Source organism: Tinamus guttatus, unplaced genomic scaffold, assembly GCF_059628265.1.
Source record: "Tinamus guttatus ecotype Peru unplaced genomic scaffold, ASM5962826v1 Tinamus_guttatus_pri_ptg000293l, whole genome shotgun sequence".
NCBI lineage: Eukaryota > Metazoa > Chordata > Aves > Tinamiformes > Tinamidae > Tinamus > Tinamus guttatus.
The window spans coordinates 1730802-1753413 of NW_028288827.1; the positions used below are offsets into that span (position 1 = coordinate 1730802).

A 22612-nucleotide genomic window follows, 5' to 3' on the forward strand; every position below is an offset into this window, starting at 1 on the left:
CGCGCTTATGAGCGTTCAGTGCTTTGATTTAAAACACTTGATGTAGAAGCGTTTAACTCCACCTGTCCTTTCTTCAAAGCCAAAACCAAGGTCACACAATATTCTGCAGCCGTACATGAGTGAGTGCAAGAGCGGGGCCCCGTCGCTGCAGAGCTCGCCCGTGGCCCTGCTTTGTGCGCGCCTCTCGCGCGGGGAGCACACGGACGCCAGGCACGGACAAGGAAACGGTGCCCCCGTTTCGCACGTGGTGAGACTGTGGCCCGGGGACGTGGCAGCACCGGGGCCCGGCGGGGGCAGGGCCGGGGGGCAGCACCGCGCACGGACGGGAAGGGGGGCACTAGCGGCGGGGGGGGGTCACCGGCAGGGTCGGGAACGGGCCCCGCCAGCGCGGCCGGCGCGGTGGGGCTGCCCTGTCCGCCGCGGCCGCCAGGCTGCAGCCCGCGGGAGGCCGCGACCCCCGCGCTCCGCCGGGCCGCAGCCCGCGGCGACCCCGCACGGCGCGGCCCGGCCCGGCGCGACACAACCCGGCCCGGCCCGGCCCAGCGCTGCCCGCGATGCGCCCGCCGGCGCGGCCCGGCCCCGCAGGTCTGTTCGCACGGGGACCCTCCCTGCGGCCGGCCCGGCCTGCGCGCCCGGCCGCCTCCCGCGCCAGCGACGCGGCCGCCCTGACCCTGCCCGGGAGCGGCCTGCGGGCCGGGCGCGCTGCGGGAGGGAGGGCGGCTGCAGCGGGAGGGAGGGAGGCTGCAGCGGGAGGGAGGGAGGCTGCAGGGCGTGCGTGCGCGGGCCGAGGGCTGCAGCCTGGCCCGGGCGCAGGTGGCAGGCGCAGCATCGCTCGGTGCTGGCATCGCGGGCACCGGCACGGTGGGTACCGGCACGGTGGGTACCGGCACGGTGGGTACTGGCACCACAGGCACCAGCACAGCGTGTACCAGCACGGTGGGTACTAGCTCAGTAGGTATCAGCACGGTGAGAACCACCACAGCGGGTACTGGCATGGTGGGAACCGGCAGGGTGGGTGCCGGCACAGTGGGTATTGGCGCAGGTGCCATCGTGGCAGGGCACGGGGCGCAGCGGCAGCGCGGCAGGCAGGCTGCCCGCATGCCCATGCACCTCGATGCTCACGTGCCTGGCTGGCCGTGCACCCTGCTGCCCATGCCTGCCCGCCCCACGCCTTGCGCACACCGTGCCCGCGTGGCCCAGCGCGTGGCCTGACCCCTGCCCACCCTAGTGCCCACGTGCTGCGATGCCCTGCGCCTCGTGCCCGCCGGGCCGTGCCCGCACACCCCAGTGCGCCATGGTACGTGGCCCGCTGCGCGTGGCAGCGCAGGGCAGGCCGCCCGCGCAGGGCAGGCCAAGCAGACGTGTTCCTGTGGTGGGCAGCCCCAGGCGGGCGGCCCTGCTGGGCGAGGGCCTGGCACACGCGGCTGCAGGCCCGAGGGGCCAAAGCTGCTCAGGGAAGGGCTCGTGGTCAGCCGGGCTGGCGCTTGGGCCAGCAGCCATTTTGTGGGGAGGGATGGGCATGGCGGCGCGCTGGGCCCTGCTCCCCTGTTGCTGCGGGAGGGCTGCGGGCACGAGGAGGAACGCGCAGCCCGGTGCAGGCAGCGGTGCAGGGGCTGCACTGCTGCACGGGCGGCGTCCTCGAGGGGAGGGCGGCGGGCGCGTGGGCCTGCACTGCAGCCCGCGTCGCGCCGCACGTGGGGCCCAGCGGCCCCGTCCCGCAGCAGCGCCCCATGGCCGCGGGCACGAGGGGGCCGGCGTGACGTGGCGCCGCCACCACGGCGTCCTGCGGGGCCGCGGAGCGCGAGGCGTCCTTGCGTGGCAGCCGGCTCCCGCGGCCCCGCGCGGCGGCGGCCGGACCCGGGGAGGATTTTTATTGCGGTCTCTTTGTTAGCTCCAGGCAGGCAGGCAGGCAGGCGCTCCCAGCTCCCCGCCAGGTTGTGGGAGGTAAGTGGGGGAGGAGGAGGCCGTGCGTGCGTGCGAGCGGGGTGGGCCGCGGGGCCGCGGCCGGGACGGCACGGCACGGCACGGGACGCGACGGGGACGGACGGTACCGCGCGCCCAGGCCTGCAGCGGCGCGGGACGCGGCCGCGGCCGCCACGGGGACCCGTTGGCAGCGCGCGAGGGTTGCCATAGCTTTTATGTAGGGTGACCAGCGCCGGCTGGAACCGGTTTGAGGCAGATCCGCTCCCCCACACAATGCAGTCACCGAGCCGCGGCGCGGAGCGGCTCCCTCCATGGCAGCCCGGAGCGGAGCAGCTCGCAGGCAGACGCCAGCCCCAGCCCCATGTGAACGCACACTGTAGACACACTGCACGGGTACGTGGTAACGGAGGCATCAACGTGCTGTATGGGAATGTACATGTTTGCAGGAGCTGAGGTTACTTTGGCTTTTCTTGCCTTTTTTTTTTTATGCATAGGGAAGGGGTGAGCGCTGAGATTTATGACCCTTATTAAAATATTTTTGCTTTGCAAGGGTGGGACACTGGTTGTGCAGTCTATTTTGAGCTAGACTAAATAAAATGGATTGAATGATTTGTAATTGTAGCTATGCTTGTGACTGAGGGATGCTGCTTTGCATGCTGTTTTATTTACTGGGTGCTGTCTTGTGGTTTTCTTCTTTAGGAGACGTGGGGGGGGGTGCTGTGTGTTTCTGGAAGGCCAAAAGGAAACAGTATTGTTGTAGAAATGTGCATAAAAGCATTTCAAAGATGCTGTAAGGCATACTCTTCTCTTTTTCCCTTTTTTTTCCTTGTAGGCCTATTGATTGTGGCTGCCTTTAACCCTTTCATATTTGCAGAGGTAATGCGTCTGTGACAGTAACTGAGCGTTGGCTAAAATATCTTTCAAAGGTCAAGGTTCACAAGGTGAGACGCGATGTTTGGGGTATGAATATAACAATAGCATGCGAGTACATGGATATGAAAAGTAAATGTGGCTCCTGAGTGCACACTTGGCACGCTGGTGAGGAGACAATGGTTTAAATGTTAGCAAAGAAATACCATTAACCTCTTCCAGGTTTAATAGGATTAAAGCTATTATTTGTAAAGACCTACCGATACCTTGGCTAAATACAGTACCTTTGTTTCAGTATCACATGTCCAGACACCCGTTTTTTTCACAATGCAGGCATAAAGAGCAGGCCTCTGAGTGACAGTCGTAAATCGTGGACCACATGGCCGCGGCGGCTCCGCGCTGCAGCCCTGCACCTTCGCGTGCTGCCGGCGCTCCGAGCAGGGCTGCCGGCCCTGAGGTCCTTACTGTTAAACACCTACTTAATACTGCCTACCTTGGAAAACATCTCAAATAAATAGTGCGGATGGGGTCCCCTAAACTGCTTGAACCCTGGCAGGATTTTGCAGCCGAGTGAAAAGATGTGATTTGGAGGTTTGATGGAGCTTCAGTGGATTACTAGTGGCATGAATTATAATATTGTGCAATAATGAAATAAGATTAGGAAACTGGATGGGCAGTGCAGCAGCTCCTGAGGGATGGCTCCTTCTAACGCAGAGCTTCACAGCAATGGATAATGGATAGGATTTTTTTTTCTTCATCTAAAAAATAAATGTGTACTTAGATTTGGGCTGGCATTTGCATCTTATCCTGAAAGCTGGAGGATTCAGAGAGAGGGAGAGGGGGAGAGAGAGAAGGAAGCAATAATGAATATAGCAAAGGGAAGAACAAAGGCTGCTAGAGCTTGCACACTGGAACACTAAACATTTGCCTTGGGGATTCTCCTGCTAGAACTGCTACTTCCTATAACAGGAAATCAGCAACTCTAGAATCTCATCCAGTACGATTTAAACAAAATCTAACCAGCCCTGGCTGCTAGCTGGTGTGGTAATCTACAATCAAGATAAATATGGAGGAAAAGCATTGAAAATGTTTTAGACTAGTGTGCAATGAGGGTCTCTTCCTCTGTGTTCAGGAAAATAAGATAGACAGCATTAAAAGCCTTGAGAGAGTGTGGATATTTGGTAAGTTGGATGTGAGCTGATGATAGGTAGGGTGTCTGCATCAAAGACTGACAAATAAAAGGGCACCTTTTTATTTCTGGCTGCAGCAGATTACATAAGGCATTCAGGAATGAATTGTAGCCGAGTGGAAGTAGCATGCTAATGTCTAGCCTGAAAATGTATTTGTGTGGTTTTTAATGTGGGTAGAATGTATTGTTTCTCAGATTTTATAGGGCAGTCAATAGCATGAGTGGTGGAGTAAAATGGCTAGCAGATCACAATGCTTATTTCTGTTCATATTTTTCATAATTTCAATGCAGAGGTTCTATATTTGACTATAGGCATCTGTAGCAGAATTAAGCTTGCAAACATGGATTCATGGTGCATGATAGGAATAGTATATATTGCTGCTGCTGATGCTTGCTCTTTTCCAAGTGTCAGCTAAAATTCATATGTTACATGAGAGCACCTTTTAGCCTTTTTTTTTTCCTTTCCTTTATCAGAATAGTAAGCTGCTTTGAAATTGTAAGTACTCGAATTGTCACAAAATTCAGTGTATCTGTTTGATTTGGATTTTGGAACAAGATCCGTACTAGAAAATTTTTATTTTTGGCACAGGAGCTTTTGCATTTGCAGCGATTTTTTAGGTTGTAGGATGAGAAAGCTGAATAGATGCTGGAGTCTGCAGTATACTTGGTGAGTTTCATTTTGTTCGGATTAATAATATTCATAAGCTCTCTTTACCAGATTGTGATTCTGTACATAGGCCAGCTTTCCAATGGAAAATGCTGCTAAATGTTGGAGGGCTGGTCCTCCGTATCAGCAATCATGATCTCATCTTGCACTGAGTCTGGTCTCCGGTATTTCGTCTTGAAAGTAAGGGTTATGATTTATCAAGTTCCAAGTTGTTTTTTAGTGAATTAAGTAGATTTGTTTTTCTTAAAGGTATGACTGCATGATATAATATAAATATGTGTGCTGATTCCTGGGAGTAAACGTTAATCCTGGTGTTTAGGGCCTGTTTGCTGCTCGAGCTGCACAGCCCGGCCCTGCCTGCCCTGCAGTGCTCGCACTGAGACTGTCTGCAGCTGCTTCATGCTGTTCTCAAGAATTGCCATTCACTTTTGAAAAAGAATATATTAACCTGAGTAGAGGAGATAGGCGTGAAGAAAGAGTGATTTAGGGTGTGATTTGAATTTGCATTAAATTGGGAATCTCAGCATTCTGGTCACCATTGCTGCTCATCCAAGTCATTCTCATGTTACCGTCCCAGGCTATTTTACATACAAAAATACACAACTAAGGAAATGGTTTTTATAATCCATTCTGTAGTAGCATGCAAAAAGAGTGCATGCTTGGTTTGTCTGCTTCATGAATTCTTCTTCATTTTAAGAGAAATTCAGGAAATGGCTGGGCCGGGCTCTTCACGCGGCTCTCGCGGCCATGCGGGCAGTTTCCCGGCGCAGCCCGGGGTGCCGTGCGCCCGCAGCCGCCGCAGCCAGCCCGGAGCGGCCGTGCGCTGCCCGCAGGTAGGTCGGGAGGAGAGGGGCAGGCCCGGGAGATGCCCCTTCTTCCTCTTTGCCCTCTGCGCTCTTTTCCTGAAATGTTTTATCTAGCACCCGCCTGCATACATACAACTCAACATATTTGAAAGATTGTTCAATACTTTCCTTCCTAAGTATATTTTTTCTTTTCTTTTCTTTTTTTTTTTCTGGGAGACTGTGAGGAGGGAAGGAAATGGATGGAACATTCTCTTTGAAAACCAGGGGTCCAAGTTCAGGTTTCTGCTCCTTATGGAAATTTTGAGTCTCTCAAATGTGTACATGTCTCAAGATGGATAAAAATCCACGGGTTGGCATGACTTTATGGATACTATGGATGGTAAATGATCCCTTTATCTAGAGAAACCAAAGTAGTGCCTGTTGTGAAGGCTGGGTTCCTGGAAGCGGGCCTGTTTGTGTCCCCTTCGGCAGTAGCGGATCGCGGCATCCTTGATACGCGCGAGGGGCGGTGTTGGCTGCCTGTGCGGCCGGTGGCCCCTTGCCCGTCCTGCTGGCCCGCGCGCCGCGGCCCGCGCTGAGCCACGGCCTCCGGTGTGCTCGCGTTTCCTGGGCAGCCTGGCTGCTTGAGCTACCTTTGGCATTTCTGAGGTACTCAGCTTTTAATGTAAATAATGAGAAGTGTTAATCAGGCATCAGTACTCATATATGTTGAATAGCTAATCAACTCCTTATAAGCTGTGTTTTAAGCTAATATTTGCCTAATGTTAGGATGTATTAGCATCATCCTGATTGGGATGCTTAAGTCTTCTTCACATGGTGAAATTTATTGGCATAACAGTACAGAAATTAAAAAATAAAAAATATTATGCCAGTGTTACTCCATGTATGGGCATTTTGTTCCAGAATGAATGTGATGTTTTTCAGGTGTAATCACCTGTGTTCAGAAGCAGAATATTACACTGGACTATCAGAATTTTATTCTGGAATAGGATGTCTACCTGGAAGTTGATTCCAGCCTGACTGTAGTATCATTATGTGTAGCCATGCCGGAAATTGAAAAATGTTGTCCCAATGCTGTTGTTTTTACAGTACCAAAAGGATACTAATCTCCTTTAGGAAATATACATATTGAAAGAAATGATCTCTGTCCTAAGAAACAGAGTTACAACAGTATATAATGCAATATGAGGTAAGAAACCTTGGAAGGGTTTCTTTTACTGAAGGTGTTTTAGGGAAGTTAAAAGTCTGTAGTTACAGCAATGTGACTTCCATTGGTAGGTGCAAGTTAACGTGTTGATTTTTTTCCTGTTTCTTTAGATAATAAGCAGACTTACTACTGAAAGAAGCTTGCTTTGAGTAATTTGAAATAGAGCACGTAGAAATGTACATAGTGGGCATAGGCAGGAGGAATTTGTGGGCAAGGGTTAGGAAGTTGAACTTGATGCAGCAGAAAAGAGGGGATCAGTAAAGACAGTTAAAGTGACTTCGCAGTGTCCCTAGGCTTGATGGGGGAAGAAGGACTGGGATGTGCAGCAGTGAGAGTGGAAGAAGGATAGGCTGGGTGGCTGGCCGGCTCTTTAAAGGCACTTGATGGAATAAAGGAGCAAAACCGAGCATGCAGGCTGTGCTTGGGATCCAGAAAAGGTTGTTGGAAACCTCTAGGCGTAGAGAGTGTCCGTTGTCCCAATCCTGACAAGGCGGGGGGATTATCCATCCCCGCTGCGAGATGTGGAGAACCTGGAGCTGGTTGTGTCCCCGGCGGACGGAGCCCGTCACGAGGGCCGCGAGAGGAGCCCGCGCGGGTCCCTGCCGCAGGAGGGGCCTCCTGCTCCCAGCATGGGGGTGCAGGTGGCCCGGGAGCATGGGGAGCACAGCAGGCCTCAAGCCCAAACCACAGGATGAATCGTACCTGAAAAGATAAGGGAAAAGGTTTTCCTCTGTGGTTTTTCTTTCTTCCCCTTTGATGGAGTCTATGAAGAGGGAGGTTTGTGTGTGTTTTCTCTCCGATGGCCAGAGGCCTTCCACCTGGAAACGGTAGCGACGCGGGGCCTGAGCAGGAGGGACAGCACCCACCTCTGTAAAGCGTCTCCGCTAGTTGTTCAGAAGCAGCTCCCTGCTCCCGAGCCCTGGTGCTTCTCCTGTGCTACTCAACCTCAGAGCATGTTTACGTGCTCTGCGTGTCCTGCTGGAGCAGGGGGTGGGACTAGATGGTCTCTAGAGGTGCCCTCCAACCTCAACCACTCTGGGATTCTGGGAATCTGTGATATTGAGCCTTCCTTCCATCCAAGGAAACAATGCCTGGAAGAAGATTATGTTCCAAAACGGTCTCTGAAATCTCTGACGACACGGTGGAAGCTCCCAGATAGGCCCCTGTTTTGCAGACTGTCCCCCACCTTTCTAAAGGTCGGCCTGTTCACACCTCTGGATACAGCCTTGGGCTTCCTGCCTCATAAGCCCCGTAGATTTAAGAGATGGACTGGGTTTTGTGGGCATAGTGGAGAAGTCTTGTCCTGCTTTCTTCTTCCAGTGTCAGTAGACAGTTCTCTGGGATTGGTTCCTGTTTTGACACAATTATCCAAATGACTAGTTCCCTGGAATGCATTAGCAGAGGGAATGGAGTAAAACGGGCAACTGGAGGCTAAGGCAGCAGAACAATAAAGCAGTATCTTCCCCGGGCCGAGAGCTGGGTGCTGCTGTCCGGGCCGTTCAGAGGAAGCACTTCTGTCAGGGTGCACATTGCCAAAGGAAGGGAAATGTGGAAGAAAACAAAAACAGAGCAATCCTAATTTCTCTCCCAGAATTTAATTCAGATCTTACATTTCAGTAAGGTACTAATATGGCTGCATGGATAAACTTTATCCCCAAAGAGGTGAAGAGTGATCATAAGTTGTATCCATGGATGTTTCAGAATCCCCTGTGTTCCTGTGTTGAGTTTGTGAGGCCCCTGGTAGGCTTGCACAAGTCTTGGCATCCGTCATCAAAAAGAAGAACCTAGAAGTTCTTCACTTGTTCTGCACTTTGCTCAGTGCTCCAGCTGTCTTGTTTCTCTTGGTCATATCCAGGAGCCTTTTTATTTTTTTTCCTAGTGTCATTGAGTAATTTGTAAGCAAAATAACATCTGAATTCTTAGAGAAAATGATTTTTATTTTTTTTTTCTTAAGCGTTTCAAGCAGGCTGGAAGCTGTAAATCTTCAGTCAGAGCGGTAGCAGTTTCCAGGAGGTTTTTCCAGTAGGCATCAGCAGGCAGCCAGGCAGGTGGACGGGAAGCGGGGCTGTCCACGGAGTTCGGGGGTTCTTACCGAGTGCGGCTGTGCCATGAAGATGGAGTGGTGCTTTGGACACGTGGGTTCACTGCGTGTAAGAGCTGGCTTTCCATTTCAGCACCCCTCACATTAGAGGGGTTTTATTTTTGGTAATTTATGCCCTAATCTAGACAACGTGATTTATAATAATGCTTCAGGTTAGCAGTTCCCCATTCTGAGGCAGGTTTGGTTTCTTTTAGGTAGAAATAGCAGCAGCCTTTAGTTTCTTAACTAAAAATAAAAAGAAAATCCTTTTTTAGAAAGATATTTGAGGAGGTGGAATTTTTGCTGTTTGTTTCATAAAATTTGTTTGTTTGTTTATTGTGAGGAGTGTGTCCTTGGTTACACATGTTGCAATCTATTTCAGAATAAATCTGACTATAATCTTCCTTTGTTAAGTGCACTTAAAAGCTGTTACAAACAGAATGGGTAATTTTAATGGCAGTCGTCTGATGCTGGGTTTTTCTCAGCTTTTTGTGTCTCTTTGGAAGAGGGAGCTTTGCTTTCCGCTTCCGAGGAGCAGTTCCTGTGTCGCAGTTTCTGGAAATGGCCAATTTCCTGGTGAACCAGGACGCTGCCTCCGTTCCTTCCTGGCCTATTCCCAGGCCTCGTGTTGTGCCGGGCCTGGCGCTTTAGCCTTGGGTGAAAGGGGGAGCTCGAGGGGGCCCCGGGGTGTCTGGTGGAAGGAGCGAGGCGCCGCAGCAGGCAGAGGCGCCGGGAACGCGGCCGCGCGCGGAGCCCTGCCGCGCAGCTGAGGAAGGGCCTTGGGTACAGTGTCCGGGCTGCGGCCGGGCTTCCTCATCGGCGACACCGGCCACTTTCTGTTTAACTTGGAATATTCTATAACTTTGAGGAACGGGATTAATACTCCTGCGGAAGTGTCTGCGTTCTGCTGCGCTGGGGCACGAGGTGGTTGCACTGCCTGAGGACAGTGGCAGCTTTCTGCACTGTGCTCTGTGGGGGAAGGCATGAGCTCACCTCAAAACTGAGGGTTTCTGAGTGTTTTAAGCAATTTTTCTACTTAGAAATTAGCAAATGCCAAAGTAGAGTTGAGATACTCTGTAAGGGACATAGGTATCTTCTTTGGTATGCAGAGTTTGGGTCCTAAACATTTAGTTAAAGTACCGTAGAAGTGGCTTTCACTTAATTCATTGCTGTTGCTAAATGTTAAGCACCAATATAGGTGATTGGAGGAAGCACTAGGCTGGGAATATTTTGTAGTTCTTCTGCAGTGTGTTTAATAACTGTAGGAAGACTCTTGTCAGCAGACTGAAAGCCCGCATGCAGTTAGCATATTGGATGTTGAAAAACTTGGTCAATTAACAGGTTGTTGGTGCAGTTTGGTACAGATTTCATATGCATTGGTCTCCAGAATCTTTTCCGTTAATTCTTTAAAATAGTTTCCTGTCCAGCTTTCATATTACTTATGTGATTCTACCTACTGGTTGTAAACACATAAGTTCGCATGGATGTTAACTAGTAACCTCGTAGCTCAGCAGACAGAACCTGCTTAGTAATTTTAAAGTATAGTATTGAAGTTGTAATTCAAAGTGAGCTTTTACTGAAATATCTACTGATTTTTTCACTAGTTAGGTAGCAAGTGGCTTGAGCGCTGAGTTGCTGTGGAGCATGGGTTGTGTTACCAGAGCTGCAGGTCATCTGGGTGGTAAGGAGAGCGTAGCTGGGGCAGACGGACGTTTCAGACGCTCCTGTGTGGTTATTTTCCATGGGGTGCATTCCGTGTGTTTCCCTGTTTCTTGTTCTGTGTAGGATGAGGTGCGGCGCATCCACGTGGAGATGAGGGGTCACCGTCAGGCTCTCAGTTCTGGACAATCCCGCATCCTTTGCAGTCCTGCTAGACTCCATCTCCAAAGCCAGGAATGTTTTGATCTCTGGTGCTCACTGTAGCTTAATATTTTACTTGCAGCCCTTTCTTCCCCTTTTTCAAACAGCAGAATAGGTTTTGTTACCTTTGAAATACTACCGCTGAGGAGTGTGTCGGTGCGCGGGCTCCTGCCGCAGTGTCGTTGCGGGGCCCGCGCAGCCGGCGGTGCCGCGGGCCGCGGTGCGGGGCGGCGCGCTCTGCGCTGCCCCGCGGGAGCTCGGCGCTGCGGGACCGGGCCCGCAGCGGTTCTGAGCGAGCTGGGCTCGCTCACCTGCTGGGGCAGCGGCTCTGCCGACAGGTGCCAGGAGACGTTCTGTAGAGAGCTGCAGTTTCCTTCTCTTCACTGTCTGCTCGTGCCCTTCTGGTGTAAGGCAAGTGATTATTACAGTTTTTCATCCACAGATTGTATAAAGATCTTTGCATCTCAGTAATGCTGATCTATTTTTCTCTTAGAGGAAATAACTTAATAGCACTTAGAGGCAGAAGGGACCTTTATGTTTAGCTGGTCTGATGTTCTGCAAAACTTGAGCCAAATAATCTCATTCAATACTTCTGTATCAAACCTGTATGTTCTGCTGGAGCTTTGGGAAAGAAATGATGCCTACATGAAAAAATGTCAATAGATAAAAATTTATGCCAGTGGTCGTCTTCCTTTATGTCTTTCCCCATGTCCTTCTCCTCTCTATTCTGCTGCTTTGTAAAAGTTTTTTGAACTCGGTCTATAACTGTATTACTGTATCGAAGATGGGATTATAGGAGCTCAGATTCACGCAGTCGTGTCTCTTTCTCAAGGGAGCAGAATGCCAGGTGAACTTCGGAAATTATTTATCTGCTAAGCAATAGCCTGCTCTCTGGGCCTGAAAGAGCACCATTCAGGAGGCTCCATTCACAGTCACTCAGTGATTAATCACATTCGTGGGAATGTACTTCCGTCTTTACCAATAGCAAGTTCAAAAGCAGCATTTCAGTCAAACATATGAAAAAGGTGGATTTCGTCATCTGGGCTTTAGGAAACCAGATGAAACAGAGCTTATCATCATGGTGGCTTCAGAGACCTTTTTTTTTGACAGAACACTTGTCCTTTTTTTCTTTCTTTATATCAAGTGGGCTTTCAGCATTTCTAAGTGATACAAAATTCCACCTTACACTGCCAAGGCTATAGATAACCATCTTCATCTGAGCTGCATCGTGCTTTTTACAAGACTGGATTTTGTAAGGAAGAAGGAGAAACAGGCCGTTGTGATGCGAAATTACCATATCTTGAAGCAGATTTCTGAAACAGGCCACGTGATTCCCGTTCCTTTCACACCCTATAGCGAGCGCTTGTGGTAAGTGTGGCTGCAAATAGCTATATGATAGATGCATAAAGTTAAGTGAGGCTTTTCTAATGAAAATATTTTCTAAACCATTGACTGTTTGAAGAAAAAACCCATACTAAACCTATAGCCAGACTGTATCTCTGTGCACTGCTATAATGTGCTTTACATAAAACATTGGTATTAAAGGAGTTGCTGCATACTTGTCTAGATTGTTTCCATGTGATTTTGATTTATTCTCATGTTGGAACTCAGTCTGCTACTTTTTTTCTTGGTGGTAAAAAGGGTAGTTTTAAGTGAAAGGAAAACCCAGTAGTTTTGATATAGCAAATTGGACACTTCTAGCTATTGCTGCTGTTAGAACAGTGTAAAATTAGCCTGATATTTGCACTGGGAAGATTCATAGCTTTGCTGTTTTTATTGAATATACATCGGCTCACTCTTACCAAATTTCTGGGTTCTATCTAAATAAATCTGTTTCCCTGGTTAGGGATAATAAATATCAGAGGGAGACTTGAAACAGGATGCGAGGACATCCTGAAGTCACTGCTTCATCAGATTCCTTTTTAACCCACATAGCCCTGTGTGGCGAAGGGAAATGGATATTTGTGCTAAAAAAGCTGTTGGATCACACAAATAGTTCCTTGAATGTCCCCTCCTGGCTCTTTCAGGAGGCGGTAAATGAAATGACCCATCAACCCTTTGTGGGCCACAGCATTAGGTGCCACTCGCTGGGTGGGCTGGAAGTGGACAACAGTCATTCTTGCCAGCTGGAGCCCTCAAAACATAAACCATGGTAACTTAGCCCCTTCCACTGCTGCGTCCTGTAAACTCGGCTGGGAAAGAGCGGTGAGCTGTGCCCGTGGCGAGCGGAGCTTGTGCAGAAGGGAAGCGCCGCTCGGGAGGTTCTGTGCCCTGCTCGGTTATTCTCCATATCCCACCAGAAACCTACATGAGGAATTAATAACCCGCACTTTTAAAGGTTTAAAGTTTACCTGAAGATCTTGGGACATGCCAGCAATATTTGATAATTCCTTTTCACAGTGTTGTGAGCTTATAAATAGTGTCCTCCATTTTTGATAGCTGGAGATTTTTAAATACTGTGACAGGTGACTGCAAAGCTAAAAAGTTAAAAGTGTAATCAAAAAATGGGCCTTTATATCATTATCAAAGTGACTTTTATGCAAGGATATAGTCATATAACCCTGTGCAAAAAAAAATCAGCCCGTATCAATTTTAGATTATGTGAATTGACTGGCACCGTCAAGGGACAAATGAGAAAATCTTCAGCTCTGCAGATCTCTTGATCGTGGCCATTTCTGCGTCTCTTGTGAGGTCTGGGTTCTTGGTGCTGTGTGTTCTTTGACCTTCCTGTAGCATTTCTGCCGTCCTGCTGATGTGAGTCCAGAAGCGATGAATGATCTCAGCACGTGCAAAGCGCGGACGTGTTGACTGCCTGTCCCAGTGATGGGTCCAGGACAGCCCGTGTTTGTGAGGACAGGACGGAGCCCGGCTCTGCGGCGCTGGGTCGGTGCTGCTCGTCCTGCTCGTCGTGGCAGCCGCCCTGGCACGTGCCGAGCACCGCGTGTGGTTGAGCTGCCCTGGCTGCGCGTCCAGGCCTTTCCTTCAGTCTTGGCGTTTGTTTTATTCTGATTGCCAGTTTTAAATGCCTGAGTGCAGGAAGCTTGAATGAAACTTTAAAGTTTATAATTAACCAAGTACAAAATAAAACCAGAATTATCAGCATTTCAAAACAATCTTATGTCTGATAAGTACAGATTTAATTGATTTATATTGTATAGCACACCATATGCTTTACAAAAGTAATGAAGTCTTGGTAATGAGCATTTACTATATGTTGTCTGCTGAGTAAAGAAATTATGAGTTAATTAAACAGAGGAAACTCATTAATTGCAGTGGTATATTCCTATTTTCCAAGACTAACAGTGTGAGTTCAGCTCTGCAGAAGGACTTAGGATGTCCTAAGTATTTTTGAATGTTAGCAGGCATATTGTAGTGAGAATGAGTTAATATGTTAAACAAAGCAACACAACCATCAAGTGGATTTGTAAACAAATTGAAAGCTGTGCCACAGAAGCCATGGTATGAAATGTCAGTGTGTAATCCATCCATAATTCCTGGGTAGGTGCGTACACAAATTTGTCAGATTTTTCTCAAGTGAAGGGACTGTGCCATCGTAATATCCCGCACCTCTCTGTGAAGCAGCTAATACTGTCCAGGTTGATGATAATGTGCATGAAAATACATATTTAAATATACCTGTGTGCATTTGGGCTATTTTTTCCTGGCGTTGCCACATCTGGGTTGAACAGCCTCAAGCAGTTTTTCTGCGGTGCTGCGGGCAGGCAGGAGCGCTGCGGGGCTCGCGGCGCGCGCCCGTCGGCTGCAGGAGGGCTCTGCCCACGGGCCCGTCGGCTGCAGGAGGGCTCTGCCCACGGGCCCGTCGGCTGCAGGAAGGCTCTGCCCACGGGCCCGTCGGCTGCAGGAGGGCTCTGCCCACGCGCCCGTCGGCTGCAGGAGGGCTCTGCCCACGCGCCCGTCGGCTGCAGGAGGGCTCTGCCCACGGGCCCGTCGGCTGCAGGAGGGCTCTGCCCACGGGCCCGTCGGCTGCAGGAAGGCTCTGCCCACGGGCCCGTCGGCTGCAGGAGGGCTCTGCCCACGGGCCCGTCGGCTGCAGGAAGGCTCTGCCCACGCGCCCGTCGGCTGCAGGAGGGCTCTGCCCACGCGCCCGTCGGCTGCAGGAGGGCTCTGCCCACCTCCCGTCGGCTGCAGGAAGGCTCTGCCCACGGGCCCGTCGGCTGCAGGAGGGCTCTGCCCACCTCCCGTCGGCTGCAGGAGGGCTCTGCCCACGCGCCCGTCGGCTGCAGGAGGGCTCTGCCCACGGCCGCGCCGCGGAGGCTCCCGCTCGCCCGGGCTGCCCTGGCCTCCTGGGCAGCACCGCGCAGTCACGGTGCTGCTGGGGACGGAGCCCCGAGCTGTGTGGCACCAGTGCGTCTCAGTCCTTCGGTCCTGGTACAAGCGCAGGGAGGCAGGCAGCATGTTCCCTAAATGGGCATTTTCTAACAATAACATTTAACTGGTTAAATACCTTTTCGCATTGGACACTGACTTAGGCCTTAGGAATTCTGAACAGTCAGGTGCGTTAAAGTCAGCTCTGTCACAAGAGCACAAACCACGCGTGTGCATGTCAGTGAAGAGAACTGAAAATTGTCTGGGCTGTCACTAATGGGCTTTTTCTTTGATCTCTGCAAGTGATTCCCTTGGAGTCACCAGCATATCTTTGCATGTGACTGAAGGGTCTGCAGAAAAGGCAAATATCATAGTGGGATTTATAGTCTAAAAGTATTCACACGGCATTGGTAAGGTTTGAGTTTGCATTATCTCTTTGGGTTTGGAATTGGTGGGCAGAAGGGATAGAGACCAGTGGAAGATGAAAAGGATAAGATCTGGAAAATATTACTTGTGAAGAAAAACCTGAGGGCTTGGTGCTGATTAGCCTAAAAGAGAAAAGACTGAAAAGAGACAGTGGTCTTGGCTTAAAGAGGACAGTCAAGAACGAAACGTAGTTCATTCAAACAGCATCAGGAAAGAGGCAAATTATGCAATGGGAAACATGCAGTGGTGAAACTTGTGGAGGACTGGATAACTCACAGTGGAGATGGGAGAGTTTATTATGGGGGGTCTTCACAAGCCCGTGAAGCATCTGTCAGGAAGGGTGCAGGTGCAGCCCCGAAAAGCTGGTGGCTCTTGCTGTGGTTCACTGGCACGTGAACTGCTGCTCCGTAACATACGTTTCTGAAAATATTGCTTCAGAGTTGAGGAGTGCACTAGGAGCTTTTTGCATAAGTTTCTGTTATATAAAAATGTGGTTTTAAAGATTTAAATACTGAGATAATGGTTTCTGCTTGTTTTACAGATTTGCTTACAATCAAATACATGACCATGGGGGATATGAAGACCCCAGACTTTGATGACCTTCTTGCGGCCTTTGACATACCAGACATGGTAGATCCAAAAGCAGCTATTGAGTCTGGACACGATGATCACGAAAGCCACATAAAACAAAATGCCCATGCAGATGAAGATTCTCATGCGCCATCATCATCTGATGTTGGTGTCAGTGTCATAGTGAAGAATGTCCGTACCATTGATTCTTCTGAAGGAGTGGACAAGGACGGTCACCATTCCACCGGCAATGGCTTGCATAATGGTTTTCTAACATCATCAGCTCTTGATAACTACAGTAAAGATGAAGGGAAGTGTCTTAAAGATGATGGTTCAGCTTCTGAGGCTACCCTGAAAGACTCAGCTTTCAACCAGTTCAGCCCTATCTCAAGTGCTGAAGAATTTGATGATGATGAAAAAATCGAGGTGGATGATCCTCCAGATAAAGAAGAGCTACGTGGAAATTTCAGAGCAAATGTCTTGACGGGAGCTGTATCTCAGCAGGAGTATGAGAAACTAAAGACACTTGGTGGAGAGAGCTTGATTAAGTCTGGAATCCCAGTCTCAAGTAATATAGATAAAAGTAAAGTTGGTAAACGAGAGTCAGAGACAAACTCTATGAATTTAAGTGTCTATGAGCCTTTTAAACCTCGAAAAGTAGAGGAAAAAATGCTGAAAGACAGTTCTGAGAAGCTACTTGAAAACAGGGTGCTTGATGGAAAGCTGAGTGCTGAAAAAAGTGAAACAAATCTTGCCAGCATTTCACAATCCAAAGCAAAGTCATCAGCAAAGCTTTCTTCATGCATTGCTGCAATTGCAGCACTGAGTGCTAAAAAAGCAGCTACAGATACCTGTAAGGATTTACAGTCCAATTCTGGAGAATCTTCTCCATTGCCAAAAGACATGAATGAAAGTCCCCGTGATGTTGAAAAATCACCCGAATCTCAGAGTCTCATTGATGGTGCTAAAAAACCATCTATCAAACAGCCTGATAGTCCCAGGAGTGTATCGAGTGAGAACAGTAGCAAAGGGTCTCCTTCCTCTCCTGCGGGGTCAACACCAGCAATTCCTAAAGTTCGTATAAAAACCATCAAGACTTCTTCTGGGGAGATCAAGAGAACTGTCACCAGAGTGTTGCCTGAAGTGGACTTGGACTCTGGTAAGAAGCTCGAGCAGACAGCTTCTATGGTGACCTCCATGACATCTTTGCTGTCCTCGCCAGCTTCTGCTGCTGTCCTGGCCTCCCCTCCCAGGGCTCCTCTGCAGTCTGCAGTTGTCACCAACGCCGTTGGCACTGCAGAACTTGCACCCAAGCAGGTCACTATCAAACCTGTGGCTACCGCTTTTCTTCCAGTTTCAGCAGTTAAAACAGCCGGATCCCAAGTTATTAATTTGAAGCTCGCCAACAACACTACAGTGAAGGCCACGGTGATATCTGCAGCGTCGGTGCAGAGTGCCAGTAGCGCCATTATAAAGGCTGCCAATGCCATACAGCAGCAGACTGTTGTGGTGCCAGCATCGAGCCTTGCCAGTGCGAAACTCGTGCCAAAGACAGTCCATCTTGCCAACCTTAATCTTCTGCCTCAAGGTGCTCAAACAACCTCTGAACTCCGCCAAGTGCTAACAAAACCTCAACAACAAATAAAGCAGGCAATAATTTCTGCAGCAGCCACTCAGCCTTCTAAAAAAGTGTCTCGTGTCCAGGTGGTGTCGTCTCTGCAGAGCTCGGTGGTGGAGGCGTTCAATAAGGTGCTGAGCAGCGTCAATCCGGTCCCGGTTTACATCCCGAACCTCAGTCCCCCTGCCAACGCCGGCATCACGCTGCCCACGCGGGGCTACAAGTGCTTGGAGTGCGGCGACTCGTTCGCTCTCGAGAAGAGCCTCACCCAGCACTATGACCGCAGGAGCGTGCGCATTGAAGTGACCTGCAATCACTGTACAAAGAATTTGGTTTTCTACAATAAGTGCAGCCTTCTTTCCCATGCTCGTGGTCACAAGGAAAAAGGAGTTGTAATGCAGTGTTCCCACTTGATTTTAAAACCAGTCCCAGCAGATCAGATGATAGCGTCTCCTTCAAGCAATAGTGCTGCATCCTCTGTGCTTCAAAGCCCCGCAGGAGCTGGCACACATACTGTGACAAAGATACAGCCTGGCATAACGGGGACAGTGATATCGGCCCCGGCAAGCACACCCATCGCTCCCGCCATGCCGCTGGACGAGGATCCTTCCAAGCTTTGCAGGCACAGTCTGAAGTGTTTGGAGTGCAATGAAGTTTTCCAAGACGAGACGTCTCTTGCTACGCATTTCCAGCAGGCTGCAGACACAAGTGGACAAGTAGAGTATCATATGTTTAAATTCCGGTGTTTCACCTATAAGCCTAGGGGACTTTGGATGTTTTTACTTTCGTATAGATGTTAATTGTCTGAACCTCCGTGATTAAAAATATCGACTAAAACCACAAAGTCTTGCAAGCACTTACCTAGCGAATGTCAGTAATTTTTATATTAGAGTTTTCTTAGATTTTTTTAGGCCCTAAGGTCTAAAACTTGCACTGATTCATATTTCTAATTAAGATTGAACATCAGCTCTTAGAGCTGAAGTTTATAATATTGAAATCAGTAACGTTTTTTTCCTAAGAGTTTTTATTGATACGTACTATGCTTTGGAATGAAAAGATACAGTGGAATCCACTTAATTGGCACCCTCATTAACAGCACACCTATTTAATTGGAATGGCAGTCTGAAGTGATTCATGCTTGATTCGGTTTCAGTTTCTGTTATTTTCATATAGCAGCGTAGAGGGGCAGGCATTTCCCTCGTAGCGGCAGGGCCTGCAGGCAATGAACAAATGGCACACTGCCCCTGCTCAGCGGGCGCGCGTGCTGCTCCCTTCAGGTCTCTCTTGAGGAGAGGGGAGAAGTGGTGCTCGCTAGCATGCCTTCCTGGCTCTGTGACCATTTGTTTAGCTGCTTGGGCTTTCTTTTCCACTTAGGAGCACCTATGAGTTAAACTTACTTTAATAAAGAATTTTAAAATCACTTGTATGTTGCCTAATCTGAAGGAAACACGTCTTTCAATAAAAACGAATATTAATCAGTGTGCAATGTATTTTATAACCCGTAAGAGCTAAGATCACTGATTCAGTGGCATTCTTGGCCTTCCACTGGGGCGTGCCAATTAAAGGGATTCTAGTGTATTGCAAAGCATGTGGTGGGGCCGCGTGGTGCAGCCCTGCCCTGGGCAGGCCGGAGCTGCCGCCCGGCGCAGCCGCTCGCGCGAGGCCCGGCCCGGCGGCGCCCTCCCCGCGGGCAGTTCCCTCCGGGCCGTCCTGGCTGGGCTCAGCAGCAGCCGTGCGGATACCCCCGCGCAGATACCCCCGCGCAGAGAGCCCGTGCGGGGCAGCACGGGGCACCGCGAGACTCCGTGCGGAGCCCGCCAAGAGCGGGAGGCTGGTTGAAGCCGAAGGCGGTTGGCACCACGTGTTCCTTCCTTGGCTCTTGAGCAGGTTTAATCAGTTTCTGATGCCTGGGTATGTTCGGCACCAATCCCCAGGCTGCTTAATGCTCAGTAGTAGTTTTCTTAGCTAACTCCTATCCGGGTGTGTGTTAGGGTTTTGTTTTTGTTTTCCATAATAGGTCTGCAGTTTGCATTTGTGCTATGAAAAGATCCAGTTGTCCTGTCATGCTTGGTACCGTAAAAACAAGTGACTAAGAAGGCAGGCCCGCAGCAGAGTTACAGGACAGAGCGAGTAAACGCAGTGAGACCAGGCTGGGGACACGGGTAAGGGCAGGGCAGGACCCAGCAGCGCTGAGAGGGAGCACAGAGATGATGGAGGAGCTTTTGGGGGGCGGGAGGAGGAGCTGGTGGTGACCCCCCTGCGTTGCCAGCTCAGGCAGGGGGGTTTACAGAACCCCCTTGGGCCCCCCGGTGCCGCTGGCCTCTTGCTGCGCTTTTGCTCTGTGCGCAGGTCCCCTTCCGACCCCAACCCTGGGAGCGGCCAGGGAAGGAGCCGGGAGCTTCCGAGAAGGTGCAAGGGGGAGGTGCAGCCAGGAGGCAGCACGATGAGGACGGACCCCCAGCTGGGAGGCAGGGAAGCTTATGGGTGTGTGGAGAAGAGTCTCCGTGGCCGCCGACTGCCCGGGTGTCGGTAGCTCTTACTGTCTTTCAAGAGTTGCGGTGTCCACAAAGCCTTAATAGCTTCCTTTTAGGCCATAGATTTCCAGATGAAAAAAGGAAAAACAGGGTGCTGCAAAGTGCTGGAGGAAAAGCAGCAACTCTCATGTTGTTTCCATTTTGAAAGAACGCTGTTAATAAATACAGTTTTAAATGTTCTGAAACTCCCTATTGCAATATCCATTTAAAATCATTTAGATGTTTTCTTTGCTCGTTTCCTGCGCCAAGACCGCATTTTCCCATCCGTGCTGCTGCTTTTGCACTGCGCCCCGCGTTGTGGCCGTCGCAGAGGCGGCGCGGCCGGGCGAGCGCCGCGCGCCCCTCCGTGCTGCCCGCGGCGCTGGTGCTTGCTGAAGAAAGGCTCTGCAGAGGCACGCGATTCATAAATACGGTTAATATATTTTCCTGGCAGTTGTCTCGTTTTGAAAGAGAAATACTTTGACTTCTCTCGTCTTAGTGCTTCACACAAGCTTTTAGTTGAAAAACTACCGTTATTTGGGGAGGAAGGACACAGGAGAGTTGGATAAAATTGATGGATATGATCGAGGAGAAGGGAAGAAAAAGAAACTTTTTTTTCAGGCAACTAATACAATATATACTAGGTATTATTTGCAGATTCCCATTCTTCCTAGTGCCCAGCGAATTGTTCCTGACATGGCTACCACCAGATTTTGTGATTTCATCGAGTCTGAGCAATAGGGGGCTGCTACTTTGTTCTTCTTTTTAAGCTCTTACAGTAAAGGTAGAAATATTTCTTTTAAAATAAACAGGAAAAGAGCTGGAGCGGTTGGGAGGTGTTTACCTAATGTAAAGATAATGGTAACGAATCCCCAAATCAGGATGTGGGGATGTCACAAAAACCGTAGATGATGTCTAGGCTGTCACTTGTGTTAATGGTTTAATTAAGAGCGCTGGGGTGGCTCGCGGACCATCTCGTGGGCTGGACCCTCTCGCACACGTCTTGGGGGCGGAAGCGGAGAACCTGGGGCAGTGGCTGTTGCCCTCGCGCTAGGCAGGGGCCCCGTAGCTCCTTCACACGCATCGTTCTGGTGCGTCTTTGTGTTCCACCTCCACTGCTTTTCTTCTCTTCTCACCCTGTTTGAGTTTAAGTGCAGGAATGTGCAGAGTTTAAATGCACTTTGAGTTTAAATGCAGAAAAGTGTTGATTCATAAACTCACTGTGTTTTAGTTTGGTGTGGGTTGGAATGAGGGAGTTGGAAGTTAATGCTGCGTTACGCTCCCAAAGCGCTGGATTTTAGGATTTCACTGGAGGTTGTTGGTGTTCTGCTGGAGTCAATTGCAAGTCAGCGTCTTGCTGCGCTTGCCAGGGTGCGGAGCAGGGCCGTGGCAAACAGGGATCTCTCCGGTGGTGCTGGCGTCGCTGCCGGACCCCTGGCTGCGGCTCCAAACCCGAGTCACACGTAGCTGCCCTTGAAGGCGCTCGGCCTTTCCATGCCGTAACCTCCGCACTTCCCTTGTGGTGCCGGGCCTGAGGTTCGGTGGAAGGACTGAAAAACTCAAATATTTCTGTTGCTTCAGTAAGAAGTTCTGTTTTGTCATTTTCTTACGTAATCAGAGAACATTGTGGATTCTCCAGTGTTGTGTTAGTGTTTATTAATTCCTAGATGGCAAAAGACAAATTATGGCAACGGCACCAAAGCCAGATAAAGTGGTGTGTTCTAGAGGGAGTTGTGGTTAGTTGGGCTTGTGGGCAAGGCCTGTGCTGAAGGCGACGTCAGCCCCCGGCGGCCGCAGAGCCGCAGCCTGGGCAGCTGGGCCAAGTGTGCGGCCTCGCAGCAGGTGCCCGCGGTGCCCGAGTGGATCCCGGCCCCGGGCTGGCTCCGCAGGCGTCCGCGGTGCCCGAGCGGATCCCGGCCCCGGGCTGGCTCCGCAGGCGTCCGCGGTGCCCGAGCGGATCCCGGCCCTGGGCTGGCTCCGCAGGCGCCCGCGGTGCCCGAGCGGATCCCGGCCCCGGGCTGGCTCCGCAGGCGTCCGTGGTGCCCGAGCGGATCCCGGCCCTGGGCTGGTTCCGCAGGCGCCCGCGGTGCCCGAGCGGATCCCGGCCCTGGGCTGGCTCCGCAGGCGCCCGCGGTGCCCGAGCGGATCCCGGCCCCGGGCTGGCTCCGCAGGCGCCCGCGGTGCCCGAGCGGATCCCGGCCCTGGGCTGGCTCCGCAGGCGCCCGCGGTGCCCGAGCGGATCCCGGCCCCGGGCTGGCTCCGCAGGCGTCCGTGGTGCCCGAGCGGATCCCGGCCCCGGGCTGGCTCCGCAGGCGCCCGCGGTGCCCGAGCGGATCCCGGCCCTGGGCTGGCTCCGCAGGCGCCCGCGGTGCCCGAGCGGATCCCGGCCCCGGGCTGGCTCCGCAGGCGTCCGTGGTGCCCGAGCGGATCCCGGCCCTGGGCTGGCTCCGCAGGCGCCCGCGGTGCCCGAGCGGATCCCGGCCCCGGGCTGGCTCCGCAGGCGCCCGCGGTGCCCGAGCGGATCCCGGCCCCGGGCTGGCTCCGCAGGTGCCTGTGG

At 51.1% G+C, this 22612-nt stretch overlaps 1 protein-coding gene across 1 annotated transcript in view; it reads left to right on the top strand.

The window, feature by feature from the left end:
- Positions 1 to 1856: 1856 nt before the first annotated feature.
- The window catches only part of ZNF532 (zinc finger protein 532), a 40814-nt gene continuing 20058 nt past the window's right edge, over positions 1857 to 22612 (top strand). The window contains 3 exon segments of the mRNA XM_088527862.1: positions 1857 to 1944; positions 2756 to 2864; positions 15896 to 18258. Coding sequence (XP_088383988.1) covers positions 15916 to 18258 — 2343 coding nt within the window. The 5' untranslated portion in view covers positions 1857 to 1944; positions 2756 to 2864; positions 15896 to 15915.